The 9,920-nt window shown below is 37.2% G+C and overlaps 1 protein-coding gene across 2 annotated transcripts in view; it reads left to right on the top strand.

Annotated features, from left to right (window-relative positions):
- The window catches only part of cpt1a2b (carnitine palmitoyltransferase 1A2b), a 28,160-nt gene extending 19,173 nt beyond the window's left edge, over window positions 1–8,987 (top strand). For both annotated transcript variants that reach the window (XM_028022672.1, XM_028022673.1), the window contains exons 15-19: window positions 25–153; window positions 489–644; window positions 1,033–1,146; window positions 2,777–2,869; window positions 4,591–8,987. In XM_028022672.1, the coding sequence (XP_027878473.1) occupies window positions 25–153; window positions 489–644; window positions 1,033–1,146; window positions 2,777–2,869; window positions 4,591–4,719 (621 nt within the window). In that variant the 3' untranslated portion in view covers window positions 4,720–8,987. The remainder of the gene's footprint in view (window positions 1–24; window positions 154–488; window positions 645–1,032; window positions 1,147–2,776; window positions 2,870–4,590) is intronic.
- Window positions 8,988–9,920: the final 933 nt, after the last annotated feature.

Genomic DNA, 9,920 nt, shown 5'->3' on the forward strand with positions numbered 1-9,920 from the left:
ACCACACCCAACTCTTGTCTCCAGGACCGTGGTGGTTTCTGCCTGACATACGAGGCGTCCATGACCCGTCTGTTCAGAGAGGGCCGCACGGAAACTGTGAGGTCCTGCTCCAAAGACAGCTGTGCCTTTGTCCGAGCTCTGGAGAGTGGACAAGTAAGCATTTTCACTTCCTAGAGCTTCCACGCAACCTGTTTAAGAAGTTTATATTAGTAGCTGTTAATTCATGGAAGAGGATTAGGACTACTAAAAAAAATATAGAATTCTGATTTTTTTTCTTAGAATTCTGGTTTTTGATCTCAAAAATTTGAAATCAGAATTCTGACTCTTTTCCTCAGAATTCAGACATTAAAGTCACAATTATGAGAAAAAAGAAGTCTCAGTTCTTGTTTTTCAGTGGCCCTAATCTTCTTCTGTACTAATTAGAATTGTCTTTCTACTGTAAAACTTTTCTTAGCCTTTTAATTACGAAATGCTAAATGTTTGAACAGACGGAGGAGGAGTGCAGACGTCTTTTCAGACTGGCTTCAGAGAAACACCAGAACCTTTATCGGATGGCAATGACCGGAGCTGGGATAGACAGACACCTCTTCTGCCTCTATGTCGTCTCCAAATACTTAGGTGTAGATTCGCCTTTTTTGCACAAGGTACTTATTTGTTACAATCAATATTTCTTGAACGTTTTAACCATTTGTTAAATGTTAAATGACATTATTCATTAATTATGCATCATCCTCCTTCTAGTTTAACATCACTTTCTGTTGGTTTATTTCATAAAATCTCAATGAAATACTTTGAGGTTGGTGGTTGTAGTGCGATTTAAAAAAAGGAGTCTTCCATCATGTCAAACCTTTGACCTCTTCAGTTAGAATACAGTCCTTAAGGAAGTTGATTTTCCTTATTTTACTTCAAACTGAATTTTTAAGCAAAAGCTCCAACATTCCGGAAATATCCATGAACCAGAATTAAGTTCTCATATTTGTGTGACTCACCAAACAATAACAAAGCATTTCTCCCACCTTGTCTACGGTCCAGGTTCTGTCAGAACCTTGGCGCCTCTCCACCAGTCAGACCCCAGTCCAACAGCTGGAGCTGTTTGATCTGAAGAACAACCCAGATTACATTTCACTTGGAGGAGGATTTGGACCTGTAAGCACACACACTCCTTCAACTAACTGTCACTTTGAATGTCTGCAGATACACTATTTAGCCCTAGTATAGATCCACATGACTACAGTTCTTTGTGGAAGAGCCACAGTGCTGGTTCTGTTGGACCTCAGCACATCATTCGACACTGTGGACCATGACATATTATTGAAGCGACTAGAGAGTTGGGTAGGACTCTCTGGTCCAGTACTCAGTTAGTTCCAGTCTTACAGTCTTTGTGTCAACAAGTAACTTCTCAAAGAAGTGGACAAAAGTCACATGTGGGGTACCACAAGGTTCAATTCTAGGGCCCCTCTTATTCAATATCTACAGTATATGCTCCCACTAGCTCTGGTTATAATAGGAAATATGATTAGCTACCATAACTACGCAGATGATACACAGCTCTACATTATGATGTCAGCAGGTGACTCAGAGTCATCCAATCATTGAATAAATGCTTAGAACAGCTAAATGTATGGATGTGCCAAAACTTTCTCTGGCTGAATAGAAGCAAAACTGAAGTTATTATCTTTGGACCTAAAGAGGAACGATCCAGAGTCAACACACAACTTCAGTTATTACAACTGGAAACTAGCAAGACGCTGACCTGAACCTTCAGAGCCACATAAAGACATTTACAAAGTCGCCCCTCTGTCACCTGCAGAACTTTTCCAGGATTAAAGGACTAATGTCTCAGTAAGATCTAGAGAAACTCATTCATGTGTTTGTCTTTAGTCGCATTAATTCCTGCAACATCGTCTTCACAGGTCTGTCTAAAAAAATAAATCCTCCAGCTGCAGCTGATCCAGAACGCTGCTGCTGGTGTTTTGACTAAAATCAGGAAGCCAGAGAACATCACCCTGTTTTACAGTCCTTCACTGAGAGAAATAGACTTTAAAATACTGTTGTTAGTTTATAAATCACTGAAAGGCTTAGCACCACCATACATTAAAGATTTGCTGCTGTTGTATCAACTTTCCAGACCTCTCAGGTCTTCTGGTTCTGATCCGCATCCAGAACCAAAACCAAACATGGAGAAGCAGCATTCAGCTTCTATGAACCACGAATCTGGAACAAACTTCCAGAAAACTGAAAAACAGCTGAAACATTGAGCTACTTTAAATCTAGACTAAAAACCAACCTGTTTAGAGCTGCTTATGAACAAAACATGGACCACCATATGTTCAACAAAATGATCATTTTGATCATTTGATGACTCCTTTTGACAAATATTTTGTATGATGTTTTTATGATGTAAAACATCATATGTCATAATGTATGCTGAAATACATTAGGTTGCTGAAATGTGATACAAAAATAGACTTCACCCATAAGGTTCAACAGCTCAGAAATGGCGCAGAGCAACAACGACAAGGATATAAAAGTAGCAAAATCTGCACTTGTACATAACAAAGAGCAATTATTTTCTTTAAAAATGCCTGAATCCATCTCAGGCATCTTTTCTACCTCCACTGTGGATTCATCCTGTTTGTGTCTAAGAAGCAGCAAAAAAGAATAAACTGCATAAAGACAACACTGTTCTTTGTGCTTCCAAACTAGTAGGAAGAGTGAAAAACACTGAAAAACTGTGAAACAAAAACACACTAATGCAGGATTTGTATCCCGCCAGGTTGCAGATGATGGTTATGGAGTTTCGTACATCATTGTCGGAGAGGACCTCATAAACTTCCACGTGTCGTCAAAGCACTCCTGCAGTCAGACTGTAAGTAAAGCCTCTTCACTTCCAGCTGGTGTTCAGGTTCGGTCCTCATACACATGGCAGAATTTAGGTGGAAGTGTTGTTTCCTCATTTACTCCACAGTTAGGAGAATTAGAGCACTCTTCATTCTGTCATTTCAGCATCCCAAGCCTCTATTTAATCCTCAACCACAAAACCCAAGCAGAACAGCCAGGACTCCTTCCCTCTTTTCACTTCCTCATTCCCATGTTATTTGCTATTCTGTAGTCATGGTAATAAGACTGTTAAAGGTTATTTTTCCAGTCTGAAAAGTGGGTTTAATAAATTACTGCCAACAACAGGGGTCGCGTTAACGGAATATTTTGCGTTCAATTAATCAGTTTGGATCAAACAGATCAGACTGATGAACTAGAGCAGATTTCTCTGCAGATGTGAACCAGAAAGAATTTGTGAGGCTGTGCGTTCAGACCCCAGCAGGTGAAGAGCTCGTAATTTAAGTGGTTTAAATTAACCACTATTATTATAAGGTATTGTGGTTGCAGTCAGTGGTTTTTGTCACTACGGAGAAAAAGGTAGATGGCTCGATCTGTTTTATGTGTGATTGGATCCGGATTCAGTTCAACTAGGTGAAAATGAACTAAAACGCATAAAAATTGTGGCTGAATATGTTAATATGATTATAATTTGATGGGTAAAAATAGTACATGACAGATTTTTTTTAATGCCGTCAGTCAAGGGTAAATCATTTAGTATTTTTTTTGGAACACAGTAGACAGGTCAGGAGAGTTGGACATTTCCAGCAGGACCTGGTTCTAAAGCTACTTCTACCTTCTGAACATCTGACCGAGCTCGGATCATTCCATCAACGTAGAATGAGTTCGGAACAACTGTAAACCAGATCTGCAACTAACAATTGTTTTACTTATTGATTAACCTATCAATTATTCTGACAATTAATTCAGAATAGAAAATGTACACATTCTGCAGATTGTTCATTTAAGCCTTTTTATACAAAATTAGAAATACATTAAAATATACAAATAAACAAATAATTTACTTTTTAGGTAAGAAAAATAAACGTTTAATTGCAACAACATAATTCCGTTTGTGAACGCTTGATCATTTGTATTAAAGGATGCATTTGCAGCTCAAAAATACTTCTACTATACGTCTGATTGATATAACATCAGTAGAGTCTGGTGTTGAACGATCTGATTCTTTTTGGGTTAACCAATTAATAATTGCATAGCAAAATGTGCTTAATGGGAGATTTTTATTTATTTTTTTACAGAATTTGAGCCAGGTGAAACCAAAACTGCCACTCGAGGAGTTCTGGGTGGAACAGATTTACAAAGATTTTTTTTATTATTATTTTAAATGCAAAATGTATCGATTTTTTGTCTAGTTTTGGCTTAATTACTGTTTTGAGAATGTTGTTCTTTCAGCAAGTGGCCTTTTCTGAGTCTGTCTACTGTAGTTAACGATTAATCGATTACTAAGTCAGTTGACGATTATTTCAGTAATTCATCAGGATTAATCCGATTCATCGTCTCAGCCCTGCCGTCTACCAAGACAGTTCTGGCCTACACAGTGTTGGTTCATCAAGTACAGTCTGAATAAAACAGATTGAAGTCTGTGGTTGTAATGCAACAAAATGTGAAAAAAAGTTTTAGGACATGAATATTTACAGTATTTACTCTTTATCATTTTCCTCTTTCCTCTTTTCTTTATCTTTGCTTCTTTAGGACTCCCACAGGTTTGGAGCTCAGATCCAAAAAGCCCTTCTGGACATAATGGTTCTGCTATCAGCTGATGCTAAAAGCTCCTCCTCCTCCAAAGGCTCCAACCAACCACAGTCCAAGAAGCTCCTCTAAAGCATGTTAGCCTTGTTACCTGACAGTCTAAAAGCTGTGATGCAACAGGATCAAGGTAATATCAGGCATCACATCCTGATGATAAACAATACCACAGAGATGAGGTGTTGTTATTGACAAAACATTAGATTTCAGCTAATAAAAAGGTTATTTTTCTCCTGTATAACTCGACAAACGACAGCCAACAGGCTGGGTTTTTTTGTTGTTTTTTTTAATGCATGTTTTTAGACAACTACTAGGTAACAGCAGAAAGGCCTCTCCTTTCTTTAACATTAGAAACATATCAAGCTAATGCTAGCTCGTATGTTAGCTACGCTAACTGCTCAGGATTCTTGTTTTTCTGCCTTTAACTCCTAAACCTGGTGAAGCTACAATATGACGACTTTTTAAGTAAGCCTGAAAGTGGCTCACGTCTAAGCAAGAGTCAGATGGACAAAGAGGAATTTCACCAGGGAGAAATCAGAGTAAGAATGCGGTACTGGTACGTCTTCACAAGAGCTAATCAGGGAACAATAGACTACTGTTGGTTTTATTTCATCTTGACCCAATGTGTCTATCTGCTAATTGAGTATTTTCTCATTTTGAAACCGCCATGCTCCATTTAAAGTTACTGAAATCTCTTTTCTTCCTCCTTCTTACACTCTAATAGTGTTTCAACAAGTCATCCTATCCACTTCTAGATGCATAAATATATTCCTTGTGATTGGCTTATTTACTGTTTGTGTAGGGATGCAACTAATAATAATTTAGTTATAGATTAATCCTTCAGTTATTCTGATGATCAATTGATCAGTCGCCTAAAAGAAAACATGCACATTCTGCATTTTTCATTTAAGTCTTTTTTATGCAATATTAGAAATACATTAAAAGGTGCAAATAAACAAATAATTAAAAATATTTTTGTAATTAAGAAAATAAACTTTTTATGACCTAAAATACAGTAACAGCATACCTCCAGTGAATGCTTGATCATGTGTGGTAAAGGAAGCATCTGCAGCTAAATTATCCTTCTAACAACACGTGAAAATCTCAGCCATGCTTGCTTGACGTAACATCAACGCAGTGTTGGACTGATTTGTTGACTTTTTTTTTGTTCGATGAATAATTGGATATCAAAAGGTGCTTAGTTGGAGATTTATTTTTTCAGAATTTGAATCAGGTGAAGCTAATACTGCCCCTTGAGGAATTCTGTATGGAACAGATTTACAGACAAAGTTGTTTTTGTTTTGTTTTTTTACCTTAAATGCAAAGTGTATACATATTTTTGTACAGTTTTGTTCTTTAAGCCTTTTTTAAATTCTGTTTTGTTCATTTACTAAATTAGTTGACAATTATTTCAATAATTAACTAATCAGACAGAAATACATGTCTGCTAACACACATTTGAACAGATGTAGCTAATAAAGCGGCAGTTGAATGCATATTAATGACATAGACACTGCTAGCATACCTCACCATGGTGTTTGTAGCTGCCATTGTTCCATTATGAAGTAAGATCAGATCTCTACCAGGGTGAGAAGCCACTGACATGTGAACAGTTAGAGCTGCACAGTGATAAAAAAATCAATCAGTGATGATATCAGTTGTGATAAATACTTCTTCTGCATTCTACACTCTCTGTGACCTCTTGCCTCTTGGTCAGTGTTATCCCTCAGGTGTGGATACTCTATGCAACAAGCTGAAAATATTACTGGGATGCAAAGAGTGAAATCCTGAATATAAAACCCAACATCTGTTGCTTTCTAAACACTTTTTTGTGGTACGAATATTGTCCCCATTTTCTTAAGGACACAATCTGCTGCGTGTCGTCAAACGCTGAAGCTAAAGCACAGATAAATTAGGATGTTCGGCTTGATGGCTCTTGGAAATTTGAACAACTTTTCATGTATATTTTCTCAGCGTCTAAAATTTGTTTAGGATAGTATTTAGAGGCCACCTCTTAGGAAGTTAGTGTTCAGCAGCAAAGAGGGACAGGTGTCTGACGGAAAGCCGAAAACGTTCAGAATGCTGGGCTAGAGTTCACATTCATGTACAGTATGATGGAGGAGTTTGTTAAAAGAGAAGACTCACATGTCACCATTTAAGTTTTCCACTTCAAGTCTCAAGAAGAGACGATTGAATCCCTCCTCAAGGGCCTCAACCCCCAGGTTTGGAGCCAGAGATCTTAATCCACAAAATGTAAATATTGTCTATATCAGATCGTAAACAGATGAGGAGAAATTTGTTGGAACCCATAATAAATAAATATTAAAAAAACAAAATATTTTATGTGCTGCAATCCAACCTTCAGTAATCCCATACAGGTGGTGTCTGAGTATGTTACCATTTATATGAGGGGTGTCAAACTCCAGTCCTCAAGGGCCGCAGTCCTGCAACTGTTAGAAGTGATTTACCTGTGGCACATCTAATAACTGCAGGACAGCGGCCCTCGAGGACTGGAGTTTGACACCTGTGACTTACTGAGCTGTTTATGGCATAGAAGTTAGCAAGAAGGGAAAGAGAAACTTTTTCAAATGTGTTTTGTCTGTGATTTGTATTATAAAGATGTAGATACTGTATATTAGTTGTGTAAAAGATGTGTCGGTAGTAGAAGTAGATGATTTAGTACACATTTTTATTGCTCTCATTTAATGGTTTGGTTTTTTTTGGGAGGTGTGAGGGTGTTGCGTAAAGCCCATGAATGCCCTTACTGTCTTTTAGGTTTGCAAATGTAACTTTGAACAAGACTCCGACCTCAGCTCCACCTGAGTCGTTGCTCTCACAGTGCAGTGGTTGTCATGCTTAATCTCCCCTTGTGCCTGTGTGCAAATGTTTACTCTGCTCAACAGTATCAATGCTAATGAATGAATCAATGCAAACCCAGTGGGAAACCTCTTACAATGAAATGCTCAGCGATTATGTTTTAATGAGAATTTGCTACAGTTTGGCCAGTTTGCTGCTATTTGTACCGTCAGAATTTGCAACCTGTCTTGTAATGTGGTGGGAAAACTACTTTATCCAAGCTACATACGTCTGTTTAATGTTTTAAGCTAAAAACATGTTGACGCATGAAATATTTAGTGACTAAACAAACATTGAACACATACAGTTTTTTTCTGTCTCAGATTATCCTTGCAGGAAGTCATAAAACAGCTCATCATTCGCTGTGTTTCCACTATAAATGTGTGCAAAACTTAGACAACATTCCGCTAACGTCAAAAAAAACACAATTTTGTAATTGTGGTGTTTTTATTAAATAAGAAATATAATTAAAATCAAACGTGAATAAGTTTGTTCATGCTATGAGTCAGTAAAAACCATCCTCTGACCACTTCCTGTCGTCTTCTTCATGGTTTATTATAGTAGTAATATCCCGGTGTTGATCGTGTGACTCAGTTTGATGCAACAACATTGTTTCTATTGCAGTTTTACAAAATAAACCAATTTTGATACAGCCGGAAAAAACCCACCTTATCATAGCACAAAAATGTTTCAGTGAAAAACTTGTGTCTCTATTAAGCAATTTTATTTTTTATAATTTCAATTTGCGCAGTTTCATTGTTAATGGAAACACAGATAGTGTCAGACACATAGATACCTTGTATAAGGAATGTTTCTGTATTCTGGGGGGAAAAAACTATAGATGGTTGAAATGTCTGTATTCCATACTATGCAGGTTTAGTTTCCCACCAAGACTGATGTTGAAATCTCAGTAGTTTGAATAGATTATATCTGTGAAAACCCTGAGGAATCCCACTGGGTACCTTTAGTTGTTGTCTTTGTCTATACCTGCGTTCTTTTACTCGTACAACTGCTTCTTTACCAAGCTGCAGCTCTGCTCAACACAAAACACCATTTGTGTGTCAGACGGCTTGAATAGCTGAGAACACAAAAGACTTTTTCTTGACTTTACCTTCCAAACTTTCCTCAACAAGTACTTGATGACTCTTCAAAAGAAGAATCATCTGTAAGAGTTTCTTATAACGCTGAAACAAATTGTTACCTTTTGTGGTTTCAGTCTCTGTTAAATCAAGACTTGTGCTGGACTATCCCTCATAGTCCAGAACATATTTTTGTCAAATATTTTTTATTCATATGGTGCAAAAAGCTGTTTGTTTTCTACCATCTGACTGAAGTATATTCTTTTTGTTTTTCTCTGTGTTCCCTGACAAAAGCAGATGTGTTGAGTTTAATTTTTCGTACTTTATTTCTAAACCGTATTGAAACGTCAGCTTGGAACTTTGTGATGGTTTTTGGTTTTGTGTTAAAATAAATTGTTTACTGACAAAGTTCTGTGTCTTTTGTCTTTTTTGGACCGATTTCTTTTTTTGTGAGGAGTATTTTGTTCAAGTTTCTCTATTTGATTATATGGATATATATTGAGGTATATCTGCAGCCTATTCTAAATCCCCAGCTCCTCTGTACTTTTGGTTATTGCTAACAAACGAGAAGTTTGAAAGCAAAGTAATGCTTTCAATAATAGAGTAATAAAGTAAAAGGTAAATAAAATAACGGAAAGCAGTCTGTGATGCCAGTTTATCCTGGTTCTTACTATCTCCTGCTCATCCACCAGATCCCTTGAACTCTCGCAGTCTTAGTGCAATGCTTAGAAAGCGTGCAAAGGATGTCACGGTCAGACGATGTGAAAGCGATGGGGCTGTCCTGGCAGATCCCAAAACCACAAAAAGAAAAAAAAGATTTGTAAAAGTGCATGTTAAAAAAACCCATGAGGTCCAATGCGGAAGGGTAAATGGGAACAGAAACTTTTAAGTTTCACACTGGTCAGTTATTTTGAAATCAACTCAATTTAATGTCAGTACTGTAGCAGCAGTAGAAGCAAATACACCATGTTCTACTTCTCCATCATATTTGTTCTGCAGTGTATAATGTCATATATTAGGTTGTTTAGTTTGGTTTTTGGTTGTTTCTGTGTTTCTCAGTTCCTTTTTTATTTAGATCAGCTATGTTTTGGTTTTACTTTAGTTCAGTCCTTAGTGTTTCTAGTTATGTTTATTTCTTCTAGTTATGTTTAGTTACTCTTGTTTAATTATTTCTTGTGTGCATAATTCTGTAGTGTTGAATTTATTTTCTAGTGCCCTGTGCACGTTCCTTTACCCCAGGGGTGTCAAACTCCAGTCCTCAAGGGCCGCTGTCCTGCAACTTTTAGATGTGCCACAGGTACAAAACACTGGAATGAAATGGCTTAATGACCTCCTCCTTGT

The sequence above is a fragment of the Xiphophorus couchianus genome, chromosome 7 (genome assembly GCF_001444195.1).
Source record: "Xiphophorus couchianus chromosome 7, X_couchianus-1.0, whole genome shotgun sequence".
Classification (NCBI taxonomy): domain Eukaryota; kingdom Metazoa; phylum Chordata; class Actinopteri; order Cyprinodontiformes; family Poeciliidae; genus Xiphophorus; species Xiphophorus couchianus.